The 26431-nt window shown below is 44.3% G+C and overlaps 1 protein-coding gene across 14 annotated transcripts in view; it reads right to left on the bottom strand.

Annotated features, from left to right (window-relative positions):
* Window positions 1-536: 536 nt before the first annotated feature.
* Window positions 537-26431, bottom strand: part of kcnab1a (potassium voltage-gated channel subfamily A regulatory beta subunit 1a) — a 568613-nt gene continuing 542718 nt past the window's right edge. For 13 of the 14 annotated variants that reach the window (XM_085990340.1, XM_085990337.1, XM_085990333.1 and 10 more), the window contains 6 exons: window positions 24324-24409; window positions 21320-21440; window positions 16803-16897; window positions 8753-8951; window positions 5256-5344; window positions 537-2808 (listed from right to left, as the gene is read on the bottom strand). In XM_085990340.1, coding sequence (XP_085846466.1) covers window positions 2719-2808; window positions 5256-5344; window positions 8753-8951; window positions 16803-16897; window positions 21320-21440; window positions 24324-24409 — 680 coding nt within the window. In that variant the 3' untranslated portion in view covers window positions 537-2718. The remainder of the gene's footprint in view (window positions 2809-5255; window positions 5345-8752; window positions 8952-16802; window positions 16898-21319; window positions 21441-24323; window positions 24410-26431) is intronic. The other variant, XM_085990341.1, reaches the window with a different exon arrangement.

Here is a 26431-nt window from a genome sequence, read left to right as displayed (position 1 = left end):
AGGGGAGGGAGGCCTGTAATACCACGGCGCTACGTGCCGCTGTTGCACGCAGCGCTGCGATATTCAATGGGAGCGCCCCAAGAGGGAGGGGGAAGTACTTCCAGTAGCGCCCCGCCTCCTGCTTGGGGGCGCTACCATTGAATTTCGGGCACGGGGGCGCTAACTTTTTCGGGGCGCTAAAAGGAGTTAGCGCCCCAAAGGGGGCGTGAGCCAATGTACCCCCCCCCCCCCCCCATGTGTTTGTGAACTAATGTAAAAAAAAAGTCGCCAAACATTGTTCCAAGATGGAACACCTTTCAGAACACGGGCAATTACTACAGGAGTATTTTAAAACCTACTAAATTAGAGCCTAAGAATATGTAACTTGACAAGTGATATTCATTGTTGGCAAGCCAATTAAGTTGCTGCGTTATAATTATGTTTACTCATTAGTCCTGGTTTCTCATTAAACTTGCAGCAGTAATTCAGCAACAAGTAGCTTGATAAGATAGTGAAACATGATATCAGTACATGACAACAAATTAACTGATACAATGTTATGCCTGTACCTAAATAATTTTATTTTTTATATATACATATTAATCAAATCAGGTACAGCTTTGTCATTTTTACCATCAAGCAATAAATAGGAACTATAATTTAAATCTGGTAACTAGCCAGAGTGCATAGTACTCAGATGTGTTTAAGTATTTGTGACAGTATTAAAGCAAGTGAGGATGTACTACCTGATCTTCCCAAAATTAGCACAACTTTCTGTTTTACATCTCATGGTCACCTTTCCACTTCTGCACTGTAGCTGTGCTAGCTTTCAGTAACATGTCGCATGTTTTCTGCATAGGAAACTGTAACATTGATTCTACCAACTGGTTTCCCAAAATTCTTTCATAAGTTATTTAAAACCATCTCAACTTGTTTTAACATATATGAACATAGGAACAGGGGTAGGCCATTCAGCCCCTTGAGCCTGTTCCACCATGCAATCAAATCATGGCTGATCTATACCACAACTATATTGACACGCCATACATATCCCTAAAAATCTGTCGATCTGAGTCTTGAAAGTTTCAATTGACCCAGTATCAACACCCTTTTGGGGGAGAGAATTCCACATTTCCACTACCATTTGTGGAGAAAGTGCTTCCTGATTTCACTCCTGAATGGCTTAGCTCTAATGTTAAGATTGCACCCCCTTGTTCTGGATTCCCCCACCCCAGGAAATAGTTTCTCTCTCTATCTACTCTATTAAATCCTTTTATCATTTTAAACACCTCAATTAGATCACCCCTCAACTTTTATAACCAGGGAATACAGCCCATTTGTGCAACCTGTCCTCCTAATTTAACCCTTTAAGGATTGGTATAATTCTGGTGAATATGGACTGTACCCCACCCCCACCCCAGGCCAATATATCCTTCCTGAGGTGTGGTGCCCCAAGCTGAACGCAATACACCAGATATGGTTGTGACCAAGCCTCTGGACAACTGAAACATTGCTTCTTCCCCTTTGTATTTCAACCTCCTTGAGATAAAGGCCAACTTTTCATTAGCCTTTTTGAGTACTTTCTGTACCTGTGCACTGTCTTTTAATGATTTGTGTACCTGTACCCTTCTGCCAGAGTTTCTAGTCTCTCGTCATTAAGAAAAAATTCCAATTTGTCATTCTTGGATCCAAAGTGGATTACCTCACACTTCCCCACATTGCACTGGTTTTGCCCACTCACTTAATCTGTCTATGTAACTTTAACTTTCTGTTCCCATCTACACAACTTACTGTGCCTCCTAAATTAATGTCATAAGCAAACTTGGATATACAGCTCTGTATTCCTTCATCCAAGTTTGACATGTATAGTGAAAAGCTGAGGCTCTAGTATAGATCCCTGGGGAACACCACTTGTCACATTCAGCCAATCGGAGTACACTCCCTTTGAGTACTTTTTCTCCTATCTCCCAAACAATAAAAGCATTAAAAACTGGACATTTATGTAACAGAAGGGGGTAAGGTTTATGGGCCTTTCATACAGCTTTCTGAAAAAAGCACCCAGCAGTTACACGTGTCAAAGAAGCCAAATGGTTTAAGACAAGTGTGTTTGATGTAATACATTTACAGTGCAGTTTAAGCTTTGACTGTTGCAGATTGACTGTCATAAGTGACGTTACACATAAGTGTACTTATGTTGTTCATAACAGGTTAAAATGAGCATTTGTTTTCAGTATATTTTACAACCTGAAATAAAGTATCCGAAATGCATCTTTGGGTTTCAATTGACTGATGTAAACACATTCAGATTCTTCTTCTAAAAAATCAAAAAGTTCCTCCATAAAGCAAGCCATTACATACATGTCTCTGATCTGAAATTCACTGGGCAAGGTTCAGATGGGAGGAAAAAATAATTGTGCAAACTTTGTACTGGAATTGAGATTCCAAAGATACACAAGTTATGAACTTGCTTGTTCTATATATTTTTTTTACATTATAAGCAAAGAAAGAGATAAATGTAGAGCTCTGTTTCACTGACTAGAAAACTCCAGGAGCCACCTTAATAACCTGGGAGATTCTAAATGTGCTTCTGTATAAGGGCACATCTCTCATTGCATAGGCATGCACCTGTGGGAATTCAGCAGGAAACAGCTTTAGATTCACATTAACCAGACAGTGGTCCAGCAAGTAAAGAATACCACTTTCATCATGCAGTCCCAATCAATATCATGCATCTTTAAATTAGGATCTGTAGTCCTTCTTGCTGTATGGTTTGTTACCAAGTATGTTGTCGATCTCATTCACAGTCTGTGTTGTCATCTTCGAGAGAACCTGAAAATTTTCCAAACATTTCAGTAAGTAACTGAAGAGATCCTGAAAAATAGTTAAATTATTTTGACCGATACAGACTACAGTTAAGAAAGAACTTGAATTTATATAGCACCTTTCATGACCTCAGAACGTCCCTAAATGCTTTACAGCCAATGAAGTACTTTTCTACGTGATGTTGGTTGAGGGATAAATATTGGTTTAACGGCTCATCCGAAAGATGACACCTGAAACAGTGCAGCACTCCTTCGGTACTGCACTGGAGTGTCCGCCTCGATTTTGGGCTCAAGTCTCTGAACCCACAACCTTCTGATTCTAGAGGTGAGAGTGCTACCAACTGAGCCATGGCTGAGTAGGAGGAATCTCCAGTCTGGTATGACTGATGTAAGGTCCTTGTACAAGGTATGTCATTATGGAAACAAAAGTGATAGGCTCGATCAATACCATAGATGTTCATAGGTAAAACACCGTGGCCTAGAAATTCATTAAGGCGCTGCCAGCTTTGCGCCCAGTTAACGCCTAAAGAGTGATTTTGCGCCAAAAATGAGTTTGCGCAGATATTCAGCGCAGCAGTATTGGCGGCGGTAGCCGTTAGCGCTGCGCCGGCACCGATGACGTCATCGGTGTGCGTGGTGCCCCGGTAACGCCCCGAAACCGGCCCGATCCCCATATTTAGTTGCGGCCGCCTCCTCTGAAGCGGCCGCAAACAGCGACCAGAAAACGGGGCCATCCTGCAACCTTAGTGGGGCGCTTTAAAGCGGAAGGTGCGGCCGGCCGCTTTTGCGGCGGCCGCCTGCCCGCACCTCCTTCCCCAGCCTCCTCCACCACCCACCACCCCCCCCGCGGCATTGCCGGCTGCTTTCCGCGAGCCCGGCACTTCTCCGTTGTGCCGGGCCCTTTTGCCGGCACTCGCGTTTGGGGCTCCGGCTGTTGCAGGCACCTCCCCCTTAAGAGAGGGAGGAAGGCCTGCAGTACCGCAGCTTGCCGCTCCGCTGCGGGTGGCGCTGTGGCAACTAGTGCGCCGATATTCAGTTGCAGCGCCCCAAGCGGAGGCGGGCACACCCTGGTATAGCGCCCGCTTCCGAATTGGGGCGCTAACAATGAATATCTGGCGATCGCTAATGCCTCCCCGCCCAGCGCTAACTTTTGGGCGCGAGCGAGCTGGCCGCCCCAAAGTGAATTTCTAGGCCCTAATCTGGTCCTAGCTACTATTCCACCACAAGTTCTCAATTCCATAACAGAGTTTCATGTATTAATACTAGATGTTTGTTATTGGGTAATGGATAAACATGTACCAGATTTGAGTGGCCTGGAATGAAGCAGTTAATTTTGTGTAGTTTGCCCCACATTCATCTTTCATATTCAAATTGACTTGTTTGTACCCCTCTCCCTTGAAACGGCAACAACTGATAAAATTAGGATTGCATTGTAAAGTAGAACTAGTGTAGACTGTCCTTAAAGGTATGACCTATATAACACAAATTATTGGGGGAAAAATTAACAAAATTATATAAAACATATGCCACTATATGGAATGCATTTTCTGTATGCAGAATTGCACTAGGATACAGGGAGGTGAGGGGTGACTTGATTTGGGCATATATTGGACAGGTGGAGGGTGGGGTTTCCGCTCTGCCCGCCCGATGCAGTTAGTGGGAGGCAATAATTCTGTGGTTAGGCCCAATTAACATTGAATCAGCGAGCTGGCAGCGGAGCGGGGTAGCCAATCTTGTTGGGCCTGCAGCAGCATTTTAAAGGGAAAGAGCGGAAGTATCAGGAGTGAAAGGGGGCAGCGGTTTATGGTGGCAGGAAAATATTTGCAGCGCCTACAGCAGCAAGGAGATCAAATGTTGGAAGTCTTTGAGGCTCAAAACACAGAAGCAATTACAGTAAAAATTAATGCCAGACCTGTTTCCACCCTTCCCTACCGCAGCTAATGATCCCTTTAAATATCGCTGTAAATGGCCGCCTCGCATTTGTTGTACCGCCCATAGATTATGGGCAAATTGAGGAACTGGCGGTAGTTAAAATGGTGGTGTGGTCTTAACTGGGTCATTTTACTCCAACTTTAACAATTTTTAAGAATAATAAGGATAAACTATATTTGTTTGAAGCAACACTAGAAAACCAAGAGAGAATTAGAGCTTTATTGAACCAGTGTTTAGTACGAAGGTTGTAAAATGTAATGCAAGAGTACCTCATCTGAAATAAAGATTTTAATGACCACAATTTATTTCCTCTGTAACAGTTGTTTTGACCTGTATTGTTACTTTCTCCTCATAAAGTTTATTAGAGAACTAGCAGTCCAATTTCTAAAGGGGGAGCATTGCTTCTATTCATGGATTTCTCTTCCCTGCATTCTTTATTTGTGGATGTGATTAATTCCATTGTAAATATCAGATGGTTTGTATCAATGAATGAGTTGGCCAGAGTTTTCAATAATAACTTGCCTGTATGGCACCTAGGTTTTCTGTAAGTTGTTCTGCACTGGAAGCTCCCAGGAGAACTGAACTTACACCCTCATTGCGCAGACACCAAGCTGAAAGAAGTAGAGAATTGCTAAGGGATAAGAACTGAACACTTAAGTTCACCAACATTTTTGTTAAAATACTATTGCATATTGCACAGTAAAAAGGCAAGCATATAAATGTTATAACAGTAAAGCAAAAGTTAATATTTTTCATATCATATGCAGTATGTTGTATTGGTAGTGTTAGTGGGTGACCTGATTGTTATTATATTAATATATTGGATCAAATGCAGAGAATTGAAACTCAAGTCGTCTTTGAATTTACTTCTCAATGTAAAAGTTCTGCTAGCTTTCACTCGAGCCACTAGATGGAACACTTTTACGATAGCAAAATACTGCAGATGTTGGAAATCCGAAATAACAACAGAAAATGCTGGAAAAACTCAGCAGGTCAGGCAACATCCGTGGAGAGAAATTTGAGTTGACGTTTCGGGTTTGACCCTTCTTCAAGATGGAACACTTTGTTGCAGCAAAGGTCCTTGAGCTGGAAAAGCTCGCAGTAAGACCACTTCCTATTTGCTGATCAAGCAGCACCAATGATAGTAGTCTTGGAGAAGCACACAGTTCAGACCATCATTGCCTCCAATTTATCCTTGTTGGTCTGAATAAGTTGGAGAGGGAATGTGAGTCTGGGGATGTTGGGCAGTCTAGGGATACATAGAAATGCATACAAGTTACAACATGGAAACAGGCTGTTCGGCCCAACCAGTTTGTGTTGCCAATTACCCTCCAAATAATCATATTTACCTGCCCTGTATCCATATCCTTTTATTTCCTTTTCCTTCATCTACCAATTTAATCTAATCTTGAATGTTAACACTGCATCAGCCTCAACCACTAACCTTGGAAGTGAATTTCAAAACTTTGTGTGAAGAAGTTTCTCCTTCTCACTGTTCTAAATCTTTTCCAATTAATATTGTACCTATGGCCTTTCATTAGCTTTTTTAATGGCCTTATCCACTTGAGGTGTTGCCTTTAATGTCCTGTGAACCTGTACCCCAATCCCTCTGCTCTTTCACACCAAGCATACTTCCATTCAGCGTATAATTAGCGTTGTTATTCTTTAGCGAAAATTTAACATCTCACACTTACCGACATTGAATTCCACCTTTCACTTTTTAGCCCATTCCTCAACTTATCAATATCCCTTTGCAGCGTCCTTTGGTTTTCTAAAGAATTAACTATATCGTCTATTTTAGTATCACCTGCAAATTTCAACACCATTCCCTCAGGCCTATTTCCAAATCATTGATTAAACAGTGAACAGAAGTGGCCCCTGAACAGAACCCTGCAAGACATTACTATCCACTTCACACAACTCTGAAAAACTGTCCTTAACTCCTACTCTGTCTTCCTTCTAACCAATTTTTAATTCAGTTTGCTATCCTCCATTAATTCAATGTCCTTAACTGTCTCTAATAATCTACCATATGGTAGCATGTCAATGAACGTAAAATGATCCCTGGCAGTCTCGGAGTGAGTGACTGATCTCTCCAGTCTCGGAGTGAGCGACTGATCTCTCCAGTCTCGGAGTGAGCGACTGATCTCTCCAGTCTCGGAGTGAGCGACTGATCTCTCCAGTCTCGGAGTGAGCGACTGATCTCTCCAGTCTCGGAGTGAGCGACTGATCTATCCAGTCTCGGAGTGAGCGACTGATCTCTCCAGTCTCGGAGTGAGCGACTGATCTCTCCAGTCTCGGAGTGAGCGACTGATCTCTCCAGTCTCGGAGTGAGCGACTGATCTCTCCAGTCTCGGAGTGAGCGACTGATCTCTCCAGTCTCGGAGTGAGCGACTGATCACTCCAGTCTCGGAGTGAGCGACTGATCTCTCCAGTCTCAGGGTGAGCGACTGATCTCTCCAGTCTCAGGGTGAGCGACTGATCTCTCCAGTCTCGGAGTGAGCGACTGATCTCCAGCAGTCTAGGGATGGGAGTCCACTGGTCCCCCCATAGTCTTGATTTAAGTATAGATGCAATTCCTGGCAGTCCAGTTGTAGTATGTGTAGTCTGTCTGATCGTTGGCAGTACGTGTTTGAGTTCAAAAATATTCAAATTTGGGTCTTCTGAATTTGCTGGTGAAATAGTTCCTAGTGGTAGACTAGACATGCTGCTCAGTGATAGGCTGCCAACTGAGAAAACTGGTAAAAGCTGTACCAACAACTTCAAAAAAGTTGTCTCAGACTCCAAAAAACTGCTGACTTGGGAATGGTTCTGATGTGAAAAATCAAATGTTACACTTGCTATGTACCTTAAGTGGTAGATATACACAACATTCTTTCACTATTATTGGAGGGGGAAAAAACATGTCTACACAGAAGCCTGAAAAGGAATTTTAAATGTTGAAGGCACAACATTTGTGAAGCCACCATAGAAAATTTTTGATTTTGACATTAAAGTTGATGCATTCTGACTCATTCTAAGTACTTGTATACTCTGCAAAAATACATTTCTAATAAAAAAAAGGAAATGCAAAGTGACATTTGGATTTTCCCATAAGGTACCTTAACATGCACTCTTCCACATTCAACTCTGAGCCACTTGGTTCACAAAGTCACTCTACCCCTTCCAGATTCCGTTCACAAACACACTCTACCCCATCCTTTTACAGAGATGCTCTTCTGCAGCCCTCGCCGTCCATGCTGGTACTTTTCTCCTATCTCCACCAATTCATTTCCAGACCAGTGCTCTTCTTCACTCCCCCAGTTCAAACTGGCATTCTTCCCTCTCGCCCACTCCAAGAGATTATCCTGACACTTTCTTCCCCACTTCCTCTCATTTAATGCTGGCACTCTCTTTCCTCCCCCACCCAAAGTGCCATTCCCAGCTTCTCTCCTATTTCTGTCCCAAAGCACCATTCCAAGCATCTTCCCCTTCCCTCTCCCATTCATTACCATCCATTTACCCCTTCCCTCTATTGTCATACATTGCCATCTCATTCACTGCCATCCATTTGTTGTCTCCTCACCACTCCTGCTCCTACCTGAGTCCAGCTGATAGTGTATCAGACAGAACTTCCTGTTCCATGTTGCTGCTGGTGCTAGGGCTGGGATTCTGAATATTGTAGGTGTGAACTCCGACTCGCAAAGCTTCCCGCTTACAGTGTACAGAGGCTAATCAATCCCTGCCCTCGCACTAGTACAGCACAGAGTGAAGAGAGTGATCCAGTCTGGTATATTGGCAGCCAGACTTGGTTAGAAGCGGCATCAGGGGAGAGGGCACGATCTGTACCAATTTTTGTTGTCAAACCCCTGACACACTAGACCCCCAAAATGCTCACAGTTGACATGTGACAGAAGGTGCATGCCAGTGTGATCAATTAATAATGGCCAAGCTGATGCTAGGATTCAGCCATAGGATCTCAGTTTTGGAGTCAAACAAGCTAGTACAAATTTCACTTAATACTACTGGTTATGATTTACCATTTTGATTCGGAGCGGTATTAGGCAGAAAAAAATCCAGAAGCATGATTCTTCCGGATCTTCTGAAACTGTTCTCACCTATTGCCAACTGGGGTAGCGTGCAGCTTAGTCGCTCCACAATCGGAGTGAGATCCTTCAGTTTAGCCTGCTGCCTCCTTCCTTCTTCACTGATAATTTTGTCCTTCAACCACTGGTAACACTGAAAACAGAGGACAATCATAGCATAACTAGGATTTCATTGAACATTTTTGAATAATTTGATAATTTATCTCATTTCAATAGTGGCTGCACTTTAAAAGTAATCCATTGGTTGTGAAGCACTCCCGGACATCCTGAGGATGTGATCAAGCACTATATAAATGCAAGTTTTTAATTAGATGATATAATCAATATATTCTTTGTAAATTATATGGAATTGGGACAGTATGTGTATCTTAATGTCAACTATAGATCTTTTAAGTGTTTTAATGGTTCATGAGGTGTCACATGTTTCGGATGCCAATGTCCTATAGAACGCATGTGACAATTTTAGAAAGTACTGTTTAAAATATTATGTACATTTTACAAACTTCCGTTTTTAAACTCTTGCCATAATACTGAACACAAAGAATGTTCTATGTAACATTATAATGTACAGTCGATGTGTCATTTCTTCATATTCCAGCAACAAAACTTCATTGGCTCTTTTTGTCATGTGACATATTTGTGTATTTATTTATACATTTTGCTGTGCCTCTTCGTCCTGGTATAAGACACAACAACTCCTGTTGTCTGCAGAGACAGTCATAGTGAACATTCCAGACAACAGTGGTTTCCACAACTGTGTCTGATTTTATGGTATTGTCCATGTGACAGGGACATACCTGGAGATTGCAGGAGTCTGAGTTTGACAGTGAGAAGTTGTCAATCAGGACTTCAGGTGTATGAAACTGCCTTTCAGTGGGGCAAATGCCTCCAGCTAGTTGCAGCAGTTGTCAGCTGAAGTGTTAGCTACACAGCAGCCAATAGAAGAAGCCAGTGGCTGAGACTTTCAGGAATGGGGATTTCTGGGAGCGGTACTTATCATATGCTGGATTCCTTCATTCTGAAGAGACAGAAGCTGATGGTAGCCTGCAGTGCCTTATGAAATCCAAAAGGATATTGTCCTTCATTACCAGAATAGCTACGGAGAAGAGAGAGACCATCAAGGGAGTTGCAGTTGAAGAACAGAACTAGTGCTCTCAGTAGAATCGGGGTAGAGTAAGAAAAGGGATTAAAGTCAAATTGTTGGGAAATCAGCCCTCTTTTCGGAACTGAGTCTGATTAAGGGAATTGCATTACAGAACCGGATTGTTATACAGCCCAGAAGAAAGAGCACAGCTAATAAGCAAGTGTGACGGAGGAGCGTTACCAACAGCTGTGCTTCAGTTTGAATACAGAATGCTGGACAGGTCAAGGGCGGATTGGTGCTGGACCTGTACTCATGTTGATTGCAACTTTTGGTTGAATTGTACCATGATTGTTGTGCCATATGGTGGCTAATAAATTTTATAGGCTTAGTCCCATACGCTTCTGTAAATAGTGGTAAGAGACTGGTTGCCAGTGAGTAGGAATTAACCCTTACAAATAAGTAGAAATATGTTATCTAAAGTAACAGCTGAATTGGGGTGAGTAATGTGCCATAACACAATCTTAGGGGTGAGTTAATATCATAAATTGCAAGAGCAAAGCTTGATATAAGGTTGTGTAAGGCATGTCATATACTTGTCTCACTCAGTGAAATAAAAGTTGACATTAGTGCAGTGCATGGTATCATATCTTTGCAGTTTGATGCGGTCATGGGTTCCTATCATCTAGGAACTTGCCAGTCGTCTCTGCTACTGACTTCCATAAAACAATAGATTCTGCTTCCCTGATGACTGAATGAGCATATCCGGTGAGTAGTTTAGCCATATTGACCAAGAAGGCCCCAGATTCGATCTTTGGTCTATCCTGAGTTAGCTGGTCTTGGCAGCCATTGTGATAGATGTGCAACAGTTGGCTAATAGTGCTGCTGTGTTCAGACTTGGCCATAGTGCCAATAGTGCCTCTGTGTTCAGACTTGGCCATAGTGCCAATAGTGCCTCTGTGTTCAGACTTGGCCATAGTGCCAATAGTGCCTCTGTGTTCAGACTTGGCCATAGTGTCAATAGTGCCGCTGTGTTCAGACTTGGCCATAGTGCCAATAGTGCCTCTGTGTTCAGACTTGGCCATAGTGCTAATAGTACCGCTGTGTTCAGACTTGGCCATAGTGCCAATAGTGCCCCTGTGTTCAGACTTGGCCATAGTGCCAATAGTGCCGCTGTGTTCAGACTTGGCCATAGTGCCAATAGTGCCTCTGTGTTCAGACTTGGCCATAGTGCCAATAGTGCCTCTGTGTTCAGACTTGGCCATAGTGCCAATAGTGCCTCTGTGTTCAGACTTGGCCATAGTGCCAATAGTGCCTCTGTGTTCAGACTTGGCCATAGTGTCAATAGTGCCGCTGTGTTCAGACTTGGCCATAGTGCCAATAGTGCCTCTGTGTTCAGACTTGGCCATAGTGCCAATAGTACCGCTGTGTTCAGACTTGGCCATAGTGCCAATAGTGCCCCTGTGTTCAGACTTGGCCATAGTGCCAATAGTGCCTCTGTGTTCAGACTTGGTCATAGTGCCAATAGTGCCGCTGTGTTCAGACTTGGCCATAGTGCCTCTGTGTTCAGACTTGGCCATAGTGCCAATAGTGCCGCTGTGTTCAGACTTGGCCATAGTGCCAATAGTGCCCCTGTGTTCAGACTTGGCCATAGTGCCAATAGTGCCTCTGTGTTCAGACTTGGCCATAGTGCCAATAGTACCGCTGTGTTCAGACTTGGCCATAGTGCCAATAGTGCCCCTGTGTTCAGACTTGGCCATAGTGCCAATAGTGCCTCTGTGTTCAGACTTGGCCATAGTGCCAATAGTGCCGCTGTGTTCAGACTTGGCCATAGTGCCAATAGTGCCCCTGTGTTCAGACTTGGCCATAGTGCCAATAGTGCCTCTGTGTTCAGACTTGGTCATAGTGCCAATAGTGCCGCTGTGTTCAGACTTGGCCATAGTGCCTCTGTGTTCAGACGTGGCCATAGTGCCAATAGTGCCTCTATGTTCAGACTTGGCCATAGTGCCAATAGTGCCGCTGTGTTCAGACTTGGCCATAGTGCCAATAGTGCCTCTGTGTTCAGACTTGGCCATAGTGCCAATAGTGCCTCTGTGTTCAGACTTGGCCATAGTGCCAATAGTGCCTCTGTGTTCAGACTTGGCCATAGTGCCAATAGTGCCTCTGTGTTCAGACTTGGCCATAGTGCCAATAGTGCCGCTGTGTTCAGACTTGGCCATAGTGCCAATAGTGCCTTTGTGTTCAGACTTGGCCATAGTGCCAATAGTGCCGCTGTGTTCAGACTTGGCTGTGATGCCTCTTTGCAGTTGAATAGTTTGCTGAAACTCACTGTCAAGACTCACATATGAAGATTAGATACTTGGGTGAAGTCCTGTAGGGCAATTAGCACCCGAGGGACTGTAACCCAACAAAGAGGAGATGTCACCTGGACAGCAGGAAGGGGTGGGAAAATAATATTGAGAAGAAACAATAAATGCTTCACTATTCTTTCAAGGTAGGTGCATGTCTTAGGGGTTCAGATGACGGAAGCTTTATTTAACTTCACATCACTACATTTCTGTTTTGGCATCATGCACTAAATACTTTGATTTGAAGGATAAGTGAGCTATTAAATGAATCATTAACTACTCTTTTCTGCATAATAAAAGCAAGAAAATAATAAGATAAGCCTACTTGTGCCATTGCTTCCACAAACCCTATACACTGTATCTTAGCACACACTGTACATTTGCTTAATCTCCTGAGAGAAAGCTTTGCATGCATATTGGCCCAGAAATTCAGGCCGGCCATTGAGCTGTGGACCCCCGTGGAATTCCGATCCTGGGCCTGCTCCAACTGCCGGCGTGCAGTGCTTGCGTATCCCAGGGGTGCAGTTAGTTCGATGCATCCCCTGGGATCATGTGGGCCATGGGGAGCCAATTGGAGCAGGGAATGCTCCATTCATAAGTTTAACAGGAAGGGCTGTCAAACTTATAAATACTATAAGCCCCAAAACATCACTAAATCTTCAAATAATTTTTTTTTAAATCACATTTTTTAAATAAACTGTAAATTACATGAAATAACTATTTTAAACAATCATTTAAATTTTTGAAAAAAATAATTTTATTTTCTAACGGGCTAAAAATAAACGTACCTTTCTTTAAAGTATTTAAAAATAATAAACCTGTGGAAAAAATGTTTTAATTTTAATTAATTCACCACTTACCTTGTAAAAAGCAGGCCTTACGCCTGCCTTTTACATGTGTACACTTCTGGAGACTTACCCTCCCGGGAAAACCTGCAAAAAAAACGTAAGTTCGATGCGCACGTGCAGCCTCTCCTGCGCACGCGTTCGAACTCTGAACCCCTTCGTTCAGGGGAACGGAAGTGCCGGTTTCCTGCGCATGCGCAGTGCATGCAGGAAACCGGCACTTCCATTGGGCTTACGGGTGAGTACCCCATGCGTACTCACCCGTGGAGACCCGAATTTCTGGGAAGTTACGTTGTAACACATGGGGCTGGATTTTGTCAGTGTGGGCGGGCTGGGGCGTGTCAGGTGGAAATCGTGTCAGGACCTCACCTAAGTGAAGTGTTGAAAAAGTGGGATTTTCCCCTAATTGGGCAATTGATTTCCTGTGTGTGGGAAGCCTTGGCCCAATTAGTCTTTTCATACAGAAAGTCGTCTCCGATGACATCATCAATGCTGCTGGATTTAAGACCTGCAAGCAGCCTTGCTTCTTCTGGAGACTGCAAAGGCTCTGCAAATTGAATGAAGGGGGAGTTAATTTCCCGACAATGTCCACGATCAAGCAAAAGTGTGCTCCTCGATTTGATGAGCCCTCCCTCCAAGCTCTAGTGCATGGAGCCAGATGCAATAAGGAGGTGCTGTTCCCTTCCTCAGGGAGAAAAAAGCCATCCCAGCAGACAAAAGCTGTGTGGCTACAAGTGGCCCAGGAGGTCAGCTCCATTTCACTGAGCCGCAGAACCTGGCTGCAATGCAAGAAGAGGTGAGTATGACACAGGAAAAGTGAGTATGACTTTTCCATCACCCTCAATCTGATCCCCATTGCCTCTCCTCACCAGCACACTGCTTTGCCAACCTCTTCCTCCACATCCCACTTGACACTTACATGCCTGCACCCTTACCCATTCCCCCTCTCTCTAAGGTCATATTCACTTAACTATTCGACCATGCAGCCCTCACACTCTCTATCACTGTGATGCCATGACAACAACTTTCAACACACAGGGAGGGTCCTTTGTATCCTTCTAAGCATCTATGCTATGGATTCTCTACACTCACTCCTTCATTCTCACTCAAACTCCACTTGTGTCCCTCATTGCAGGAAAAGAGAGCCCACAGTAAGAGGGGAAGAGCCATGACAGGAGGAGGGCCACCCTCAGTAGCCCAGCTCACCGCCTGGGACGAGGTGGCCCTGGAAATCGTCGGGATCGAGGAGGATTCCCAAGTGGGGGACAGACAGATGGGCGCATCGCAGCAAGCTGGTGACAGAATAGTTTGGCATCTCTCTCATTGACATTGCATGAGTCACTGATGATGAATCTGATGCTCTAACAGATTGACTTATGATCATCTGCACTATTCAATGTTCATGTAACCTTGACCTCACATCTCTAACTCTTTCCTTTACTCCCCCACAGGACCATCGAAAGCCCCCGTCCCCACTGTCCAGGAGGAAGAGCCTGAACTTCCAGACTCCTCAGAGGAAGCTGCAACCTCTGAGGGCGCAGCGTCAGCAGAATTCAGAGCACCCAGCACCAGCGCAGACACTTGCACCTCGGTGGGACCTTCGCGAGATAGAGTAGTGTTGGCACCTGGTATATCACAGCTCACAAGTGAGCATCAGCAGATGGTGGAGACAGGGACAGCAGTGGAGAGTCCTCGTCGGAGGGCACAGGACTCTGTCAGCTCGGCTCAGCTGCCTGTCGACCCTGTGCCTCCGGGTCCATCCAGAAGGAGAGCGGTGCTAGAACTCCAGAAACAGGTGCAGGAGTCTCTGTCAGGTTTTGTCTCCAGGGTCGCTGCGAGTGTCGAGCGAATGGTGGAGTCCATCGCGAACATGAGCAGAGCCTTTGTGGAGGCATTGGCGCATGAACGCATCACCACAGAAAGGATGGCAACCTCCATGGAATGGATGGCTACAGTAGAGGAGAGGATGGCTACGGCCATGGAGGAGCTAAGTCGCCAGAGTGTAGAAAACATGGTCATTGTTCAGAATAGACTGACATCTCTTGAGGAGCAATGATCAGCTATTGAGCATAGAAACCAGACCTTCATGGAAGTCCTCTGGAGTAGAACTTCCAGTGCAGAAACGGGTCCTCGTGGCCCCCCTGAAGTGCAGCAAGGTGCTGTCAAGCCACTTGCTAGCTCTGAAGTGGGGCTGACCCATGAGAGGGATGTTGGTAGCAGACAACATGAAAGTGGGGGCTCCTCTCCAAGCGCTCACACGACCATGCCACTGCAAAGCCCTCGGACAGAGCCCCACCAGAGTCCTCACCCAACTGAGATGGGCGTCTCAGCCCCTGCACAGCCGCAGGAGCAGCAGACTGTTGCCGAGCCCTCAGAGGTTCGCAACCCCAGAGGACAGCCGCCAAAGGTGTCGAGACAGGAGCAGCAAGAAAGTGAGCAAAGGGCCTCCACATCTGCTGAAGCCACAGGGGAAGCACCACATAGGAGCACGTGTAAGAGGAAGATAATGCACAAGTAGTCACAAGGGTAGTCACTTGGGTGTTATGTTGTGTTTATTTTTGAAATGCCACCAGTTGCTTGTTGTGATAAAAAATTCTGATGCTAAACTGTTGAAGTTGTGGCCTGTATCATTTCGCAAATGGGACTTCCACATTGAGGGCTTAGGGCGACTTGCAATTGTCATTATGGTGGTCAGAGTGATAGGAATCCACAGGTTCTTGTCCATTGTCAATGCTCTGGTAAGAGGGTGCGAGGCTAAAGTGTTTGATTGTACAGGCTAAGCAAATGTGACCAACATGAGTGCGTCCCTTGCATCCCGGGCAGCAATATAATCGCGCTCTGGCGCCTTCTGGCCTGTGCATCTTCAGGTGGGTGACTAGCAGCTTGGCGCTCCTGTTGATGCTCCTGCTGTTGGTGCTGCTGTTGCTCATGGTTCTGCTGCTGCCGCGGCTGGTCTTCATCCGAATCTGATGTCCAGGAGGAAAGGAATTAAATGGTCGCCATGCTTCTGGTATATGCCTCAGTTGAGGAAGCGCTTCGTCAAGGTGGAGAGAGGGGTTTCCCAGGAGGTCACACTGGAGATGGATGTCAGGCTCCAAACTTCCACAACACTGAGTATGCCTGCTAAAAGTTCCCCCAGACCTGAAACAACAAAGTTCTGCCACCTGCAAACGATCATTGGTGAAAACTCCTTTGTAATGGTGGAGCTGCAGCTGTTCGTAAGCAATCCACTTGTGAGGCCGCCAGCATTACCTGGCGTGTTCCAGAGGAGGCGTGTAGGATGGGGGAAAAGTGTTAAAATCAGAAAGGCCTCTCAAAATGGGATTATAGAGGCATTTAAGTGGTTGTTAATGGCCTTAAAGGCCTATCCCGCCTCTTGGAGGCGGGATGGAAAGCAGGTCAGAAAACACACATTTGGGAAAATTGCTCGGAGGCGGGATCGGGCCCGCCCACCATTTTTGGTGATTTTAACAACTCACACGCCTCGGGCCTGGCAAAATCGAGCCCTTCATCTCTACATAAGAAGGTAAACAGTTGCTATTACAATGTAAAAATTTGAGAACAGCAACAAAGCACTCTTGTTATTTGTGAAATCTAGTTGAAACGTAATTAGTGCCAGAGGTAATAAGCAAAGCAAGGCAAAGACATCACTTTCTATTTCACTAAAGAAGCCCATTAAATCTAAGTGGTTTATTCATTATTTGTTTTACCTTTAATGAAGCCCTTGAACTGTCAGGTACTCCAATATCATACTTCCCACTAATGATTCCACAGGCAAGTGGAGACCAGGTCATTGCCCCAACTCCTGCAGAAAGAAGACAACAGAAAATGATAAAACACCCATCAGCACAGTCCAATGACAAAACTGAAAAACAAGGTTAATGATGTTGTTTTATGGAGTGGCTTCATTACTCTTGAAAATGCACTAAGAATTGCCTGGATTAGGGGAAAATAGCCTAAGCATTGCCGTAAGTGTGTCCTCAAAATGGAGAGAGTTGTCAGACTGAACACTGGGAAACCAAAATGCTAATTAAAACCTGAAGGCTTATGTAATGAGGCATTCTTATGAGTACAGGGACGCATAGACCATTAAGGCCAAGGTCCAGAGATAGCTTGTTGGGAGTTATAAATGTGTCACTCATTCTCTGAAAGAGTGCAAGGTTCTTTGTTAAAAAGAGACTGAAAAGTCAAACTGCCACCTGACATGTTTGGATTTCAATGCTTCATTAATCTGAGGTCATCAGGGGTATTGACACGGCTGTTTAAGGTGTTTGATCCCTAAAGGGATGAACTCTTCTAACATGTGTTACTCTTTGATTAGTAAAATGCAGCCGGTTTCTTTGAAAATCAAGGATATATAAGATGTAGTTTGGCAGTAATCGTTTTTGTAGTAGTAGAAGGGTAGAAAATTTTAGTTAGGTTTAAGCTTTACATGGTAGTATTACATACACTCGACAAAGAATTCCTACACTGTAGTATGTGGAAGGGTGTCTCTGGAAACAGAAGAAAGTCCATTTCTGGGACTAATTTATATCAACCTACACTATTATATTATAGCAACTAATATAAATTGATAATCAGCAAGCCAGTTAATGCTGAATTACCATTACATAACTGAACTGCTTTGGTAACCTTTTTTTTTCATTCATTCTGTCAGTTAACCATTTTACCAAATAGTTGAATATTCAATGGCCCAGATTTCGCTGGAGTAGGGCATCTCACGGCATGTCCTGTTGGTTAGACATGTTTGTGCATGTTTAGGTTTCAAAGCATTTTGCCCACAAAGTTGCTGGAACTGCGAGCTGATAACGGCAAGGCGAGGGCAACAGGGCACCTGGGGCCTTGTTTAACAACAGGACAAACAGTGTATCTCCTTAACCAATGAGATTAAAGGATTGAGAAATAAACAAAGAAAGGCCTGAGAAGGAGGGTGAATTAAAGTGGGTGAATTCAATGTCCAAACAGGTACAGAAAGAGAAATAAAGAGAGGGAAAGAAAGATAGAATTGAGAGAAAAAAAAGAGACAGAAAGGAAAAGTGAGAAAAACTTTTTCTTACATTATTAAAATCTCCAACAGTGCTATTCACAACTCCTCAGATAATGAAGCAGTCCATGCCCGCATGCAACAAGACCTGGACGACGTACAGGCTTGGGCTGATAAGTGGCAGATAACATTCATGCCACTTAGTGCCAGGCAATGACTATCTCCAACAAGCGAGAGTCTAACCACCGCCCCTTGACATTCAATGGCATTACCATTACCGAATCATAGAAACATAGAAGATAGGAGCAGGAGTAGGCCATTCGGCCCTTCGAGCCTGCTCCGCCATTCAACGAGATCATGGCTGATCATCCAAACCCTAGCACCCGGTCCCTACACCGACAGCCATCCCACCCAAGCCCTATCCCCGTAACCCCATAACCCCACGTATTTAATCCCCCCTAACACTAAGGGCCAATTTTTATCATGGCCAATCAACCTAACCCGCACATCTTTGGACTGTGGGAGGAAACCGGAGCACCCGGAGGAAACCCACGCAAACACGGGGAGAATGTGCAAACTCCACACAGACAGTCACCCGAGGCCGGATTTGAACCCGGGTCCCTGGCGCTGTGAGGCAACAGTGCTAACCACTATGCCACCATGCTGCCCCCACCATCAACATCCTGGGGGTCACTATTAACCAGAAACTTAACTGGTCCAGCCACATAAATACTGTGGCAACAAGAGCAGGTCAGAGGCTAGGTTTTCTGCAGCGAGTGTCTCACCTCCTGACTTCCCAAAGCCTTTCCACCATCTACAAGGCACAAGTAAGGAGTGTGATGGAATACTCTCTACTTGCTGCAGTGTGTACCATCTACAAGATACACTGTAGCAACTCGCCAAGGCTTCTTTGGCAGCACCTTCCAAACCCGTGACCTCTTCCACCTAGAAGGACAAGGGCAGCAGGCGATGGGAACACCACCACCTCCAAGTTCCCCTCCAAGTCACGCACCATCCTGACTTAGAAGTATATTGCTGATCCTTCATCGTCACTGGGTCAAAATCCTGGAACTCCCTACCTAACAGCATTGTGGGAATACCTTCACCACATGGACTGCAGCGGTTCAAGAAGGCGACTCACCACCACCTTCTCGAGGGCAATTAGGAATGGGCAATAAATGCTGGCCTTGCCAGCGACGCCCACGTCCCATAAACAAATTAAAAAAAACAATTCACTACCTGAAGGAATGAGACTCTACAATTTTAATTGTTCCCTTTTTGGGCAAGTGAGGTTGATTGGCAGACATTAACAGTTATCATGTCATTAAAAGGGTACTTACACTCGTAATTACTAGACTTAACTTTCTGTGCGGCGTTTAATCAGCAATTAATGTGCAAATGCAGCAACTTCATGAAAATCATGGGTAGATTAATGGTGATATGTTTTTGTGAACCTAACGGTGGAGCAGTGCAAATTGACCAGAAACTTGTGGCAATTCGTTGGGCATTTCTTCCATGCCACAAGTCGCTGGCCGATTTGCACATTATTAATGATGAGCGTCATTCAGACGCCGTTATTTTCAGCACATTCTAGGCCAATGTCTAAGTTAAAGTTCTGCTAATTGTGGTCATGAGGTTAATAAACAATTGTTAATTCGTGGCTTTATGATCTGGCTTCTTCTTTGATGTTCTGGCAAGAAAAAGTTAATTTATTCTCTCAGTCGCTTGTGCCTATCCTAATGGGAGGTCGGTGGTGTAAGTGCTAATATAATTCAAACTGGTTGATGCAAGATGGTTCGCCGAGTCAAATTTTGGCATCATTAACTCCTAGGCATAGATTGAATGGTAAACACCAGACTGTTTCCTTGATGAGGAGTTAAGGATTCTCCCGGTGCCCTTAATAAATATTCTTGACAAGGTACCGATCCAAGTGATTTTATGCTTTACTGATCTGCTACACTGTCATTTGAAGTCGATTTTGACTACGTTTTCGTTAGTTTTCATCCAGATCACTAAATTAAACACTCTTCTGTAAAGTTATTTAAGAACTCAAAGTGGAACTGCCAGCACCTGCTGTGATGTGGAGATGCCGGTGTTGGACTGGGGTGGACAAATGTAGAAAGTCACACAACACCAGGTTATAGTCCAACAGTTTTATTTGAAATCACAAGCTTTCGGAGTGCTGCTCCTTCATCAGGTGAAGTGAAGAGAAGCATACAGGCACAGCATATATAGTCACCTGCTGTGCCCTACAAGGGTATATGGGATGTGCAATATTGAATCTTCACTGGGAGCTCAGACTGCTGCATGTCAGGCAGCAGAGATATTCACAACAAGGAAAACAAGTTACACAAGGTCACTTTCATTAAAGCTACTCGATGCTTTAATACTTTATAAAAAAGCCCACAAGGTTGGGAAAGTTAATCTGACAGTATGAGATGTGTAACACGAACTGCTTAATATAGTCATCCTGAGATGAGCTTTGAACAGATAGCATTTAATTTTCCCTTATCCTTCTGAATGCATTGAATCTGTTGTAAAAAAATTCAACATACCAATTAAAGGATTCAATCTGCACAATACATCCATGCACAGTGGTGCAATATTATTTTACACAGATTTGGATGACAGTTACTGTTGTATTGTTGCTGACGGAAGCATGCAATATTACTGACATTGTTGATTTAACTAAATATAGTTAAGTACTATAATTTCAGAATATTTGGTTATCTGAAAATGTGGGATTTCGGTTAGTAAAGTACAATTGTGTGTCAGCTTGCCTGAGTCAGGAGGTTATTGGTTCAAGGGCTGCTCCAGGACTTAAACACTTAATCGAGGCTAATGCCCCAGCGCAGCAGTGAGCAAAAGCTGCTGTTTCAATGTGCTGATCATTAGAGATGTTAAAATGAGGCCACAGCCTGTTCTGGCATTTCAGGTGGGTGTTAAAGATCCCAATGTCTGGCCAACATTCCTCCTTCAAAAACTATCAAAAACAGATTAACTGATCAATCGTCTCATTGCTGTTTGTGGGATCATACTTAACATCCCTACACTGCACTTCAAAGTACAGTAATTCATTTTATGTGAAGCACTGTGAAATGCTTCTGAGACATGTGATAAGCCATGATGTGAACACAAGTCTTTCTTTTCAACAATTAAGATGCAGAATATTAAGGTACATCTTGAAACTACTGAATTGTGTCTTGGCAGGACCACTGCATTAACCATCGTGTAAGCACTCACCAATTTTATGATAAAGCTCAGGGAGTTGGACCTCAATCTTCTCTCTCTGGAAAATATGATACTCTGCTTGCTCACAGACTGGAGGGATCAAATTAAACTGTCTTGCCACTGAGTAGGCCTCCTGAGGAAAATCAATAAAAGACTGTCACAAAAATTTAAATCAAATTCTAACAATACTGTACTAGGAAGTAAAAGATGAAGTGGCTACCCTTGTCAATCTATGATTTTCATCAGAAACATTTCAAAAAGTGGAATAGATGGGGTGAAAATTAAAGGCACTATTCACTTGCACACAAACAACTTGTTACCAAGTACTTGTAATAAACATTTGTGGGTAAAAACTCCCCATTGATAGTTCTAAAATTATCAATGGGAAGAATCTCTTTCCCTCGGTTTGTTACTCTATGGCCCAGAAATTCGGGTCGGGGGCTTCCCGCGGGTGCAAGCCCCCGACCTACACTTACATATCGCGCTGACATTTGAAGACTGGGCCTGCGTGGATTTCCAGTCTGTGGCCCGGTTCAGCTCCCGGCGCGCTGTGCGTGCGTGATCCAGCGGCGTACTTAGTGCGATGAGCCGGCTGGGATCACGTGAGCACTGGGCAACTAATGGGAGTTTACAAAAGTCCATTCATGAGTTAGACATAAGACCTGTCAAACTCATGAAAACTCCGGGTGCCCAAAACACTACTTAAACTTTAAATAAAAGTTAAAAAAACATTCCAATAATTAAATTAACTATTAATAACTTTAAAAAACTATTTTAAACAATTATTCAAATTTCTGCCAACATTTTTTTTTCAAGAAATCGGGTCCAAAAATATACTTACCTTACTGTAAATTCTTTAAAAATAATAAACCTGTGGGAAAAATGTTCTAACTTTAATTATTAGACCACTTACCTTGTAAAACTAAGTCCTTACGTCTGCTTTTTACATTCGTAAAAAGTGGAGGCCTTCACGCACGGACAAACCTGTCAAAAAAACCGAAGTTCAACGCGTACGCGCTGCCTCAAACGTCGCAAGGGAACCGCCTCTTTACCCCTTGGTTCAGAGGAGAGGAAATGCCGGTTTTCCGCGCATGCGCTGTGCATGCTGAAATCAGGCACTTCCAACAGGCCCACGCGTGAGTACCCCGTCCGTATTCACGCGTTGGGACCGGAATTACTGGGCCATTATATTAAAGAATGCCGTTTATTGGAACAAATGCACAATGATGACACCAATAATGCAAGCAATCGGGGCGTCGCAGCCTCCCTCAGGTGGAGATGCACTATACAGTAAACTCGTTTTACCTTTGTCCTCATAGACTGCTAGTTGCATGTGACTGCATTTATTAGTGTCAAAAAGCCTAATAAGAACAGAAAATATCAGAAGTATACATCGTCAGTCAGCATCTAAAAGAGAAAAATAGGTTAACATCAAAACTTCATCAGAGACCGATGGAAGGTTACAACCAAACTGCCAACCTGTGTTTCTCGTTCAGATGGGTGTTGATTTACAGCATTTTCTGTTTTTGTACTGTTTAAGATTTAATTTATAAAGTGTTGCTTAATCCCAAGAGACTATTGTTGAACACCAAAAGGTCATTTGGCCACCACACCTACTTTTTGATTTTATCACACCACAAAGTTTTGTGGTTGAGGTGCTAGCCCAGGAAATAAAATGACAGAGGATTAGAAGCTTTCTGATGCCTTTAGGTAAATGAGACCATTCTGGATAAGCAAGGGAGCTCACTTACGTTGTCAATCCTGCCAACAACAACAACTTGTATTTATATAGCGCCTTTAACGTAGTAAAACGTCCCAAGGCGCTTCACAGGAGGATTATAAGACAAAAAAAATTGACACCGAGCCACATAAGGAGAAATTAGGGCAGGTGACCAAAAGCTTGGTCAAAGAGGTAGGTTTGAAGGAGCATCTTAAAGGAGGAAAGAGAGGTAGAGAGGCGGAGAGGTTTAGGCAGGGAATTCCAGAGCTTAGGGCCTAGGCAACAGAAGGCACGGCCACCATTGGTTGAGCGATTATAATCAGGGATGTTCAAGAGGGCAGAATTAGAGGAGCGCAGATATCTCTGGGGGGGTTGTGGGGCTGAAGGAGATTACAGAGATAGGGAGGGGCGGGGCCATGGAGGGATTTGAAAACAAGGATGAGAATTCTAAAATCGAGGCGTTGCTTAACCGGGAGCCAATGTAGGTCAGCGAGCACAGGAGTGATGGGTGAACGGGACTTGGTGCGAGTTAGGACACGGGCAGCCAAGTTTGGATGATCTCAAGTTTACGTAGGGTAGAATGTGGGAGGCCAGCCAGGAGTGCGTTGGAATAGTCAAGTCTAAAGGTAACAAAGGCATGGATGAGAGTTTCAGCAGCAGATGAGTTGAGACAAGGGCGGAGATGGGTGATGTTACGGAGGTGGAAATAGGCGGACTTAGTTATGCTGCAGATGTGTGGTCAGAAGCTCATTTCAGAGTCAAATATGACACCAAGGTCGCAAACAGTCTGGTTCAGCCTCAGACAGATGTTAGGGAGAGGGATGGAGTCAGTGCCTAGGGAATGAAGTTTGTGGTGGGGACTGAAAACAATGGCATTGGTCTTCCCAATGTTTAATTGGAGAAAATAGTCAGATGAAATAGTTTTTTTGTGTGGTGAAAAGATCAAGGCCTTGAAATAACACTGTGGTATGAATAGATAACAAATATTTAACTTGCTGTCTAAAACTCCTTTCTGAATGAGAGGAGAGGAATTTCTGACAAAACCAATAAGTGCATTCAAACCTCATTGTAATTCCAAGGCAATCTTCATACAAATGCCAGTTAGAAGAAAAAAATATTTTTTTCCCCCACAGTAATAGTATTTGGTTCCAGATTGAGTTCTGCTTATACAGGTTAGATCACAGATACTACTTTGAATTGCTACTTTTCCGAAGATTTTATATGACTATTTACATCCTTAGAAGTGTATATTGTATAGTTGATTTACATCTAATAAAGTATTTAAAAGATGGGTACCATAATCTCCATAGCACTCCAACGGGATGTCCCCCAGTACATGGCCATTCCTTGGTTGATCACGTATGTCATCGCCCGGACAATCTCTAAATGAGGGGGATGGGGGAAAGTAAACCAAAAGAAAAAAATGAGACACCTCACCCTTCATAACGTGAAAGGAGCCTACATGAAACATGGCATCCAGCAGAACAGTAATATTTATAGTTGGTAATGTAATGCCACATACCTACATTTTCTTCTAGATAGTTACTTTCATGACTTCAGTTCATTTCAACTACTGGAATACTCAAAATAACCTTGAGAAATTCAACATTTTTGCTTTTCATAGGGCAAGACAGTTCTGACTGTGCTCATCAGGAGTTTTAAAGTATGGTAGATTTGAGCTGAAGTCCCATTGTCTTTCAGGCAACCCCTTTGACAGCTGATTTTGCCCTCTGTTGAACTTACCTGCTGCTTAAATCACACCATTTCACCTGTACTACATTCTTGGATACTATCTGTCCCAGCACATTGTAAACAAAGGAATTATACAATACACCTGTTTTACTTAACAGGCAAAGTCAATTTCCTAGTGACGTTAGCATTATAAGTAATGCTTTACTGCTGGAAGAGCTATGATTGGAGCAGGATACAGAAATTACCTGCCCATGTTCTGATTTTCCAGTTCTTGGACTTGCTTGGAATCCTGTTCTTAAGAATATAAGAAGTAAGAGCAGGAGTCGGCCATACAGCCCCTCGAGCCTGCTCCACCATACGGCCCCTCGAGCCTGCTCCGCCATACGGCCCCTCGAGCCTGCTCCACCATACGGCCCCTCGAGCCTGCTCCGCCATACAGCCCCTCGAGCCTGCTCCACCATACGGCCCCTCGAGCCTGCTCCGCCATACGGCCCCTCGAGCCTGCTCCGCCATACGGCCCCTCGAGCCTGCTCCGCCATACGGCCCCTCGAGCCTGCTCCACCATACAGCCCCTCGAGCCTGCTCCGCCATACGGCCCCTCGAGCCTGCTCCGCCATACGGCCCCTCGAGCCTGCTCCGCCATACGGCCCCTCGAGCCTGCTCCACCATTCAATAAGATCATGGCTGATCATCGACCTCAACTCCACTTTCCCGCCCGATCTCCATATCCCTTGATTCCCCTAGAGTCCAAAATTCTATCTATCTCTTGAATATACTCAAAGACTCAGCATTCACAGCCCTCTGGGGCAGAGAATTCCAAAGATTCACAACCCTCTGAGTGAAGAAATTCCTCCTCATCGCAGTTTTAAATGGCCTACCCCTTATCCTGAGACTATGCCCCCTAGATTTAGACACTACAACCAGGGGAAACAACCTCTCAGCATCTACCCTGTCAATCCCCTTCAGAATCCCCTTCTTATTTGAATAAAACCCCAGCTCTGAGTTCAAATGACATTGGAGCAGGAAGGGGGAGGGCAAAAGGTGATTTTAGGGGAGTAGTTAGCTTCAGTTGAAGAGTTAACATGAGCACAGGCCTCATGGCCTCCTTCTGTGCTGTAATTTCTATAATTCTCCAATATTGTGATTTGGCAGTAGCCGGCAGCAATGGAAAAAGCAGTCAGTCAGCAGGCACATTTACCACTCTGTTAAATCCTGCTGATCGGGACGTACCAGGCAACACTCACGTACTCTTTCCATCCTCTTCGGACAGCTAACACGAGTGTTATCCCCGCCCCAATCTCCTGCTTCAGGAGTTAAATTCTACCATGGATAGTAGTTTTTAACAAATGTTTTACGAGATTGGAATTTGTCAGGGGTGATGCTGAGAGGGGAGAGGAGAGCACCAGTGAGAACTGAGGGAGTAAAAGGTACCAGCATGAACTGAGGTAGTGAGTGAAAGATGCCAGCTGGAATTGAGGGGATAAAGAATGCTAGTAGGAATTGAGCGGAGGAAGAAAGTAAGTGTCAGTGTGAACAGGGAGGTGGGGCAGAGAAGAATGCCTGACTTCATTGAGACTTCATTGGTATTGAGTGCCAGCTTGTATGGCTAGGGAAAAGAGGGGAATGGAGGAGAGTGCCAGCATTAACTGAGAGGGAGAAGAGTCCCAGTGTGAACTGGATGATTCATGTGTCCCATGAACGTGGGAGTGGAG

This window comes from Somniosus microcephalus, chromosome 6, assembly GCF_052327205.1.
Source record: "Somniosus microcephalus isolate GS21.2 chromosome 6, FLI_Smic_1.0, whole genome shotgun sequence".
NCBI lineage: Eukaryota > Metazoa > Chordata > Chondrichthyes > Squaliformes > Somniosidae > Somniosus > Somniosus microcephalus.
Note: the sequence above shows the minus strand (reverse complement) of the source record. Positions and strands in the feature narration are given on the sequence as shown.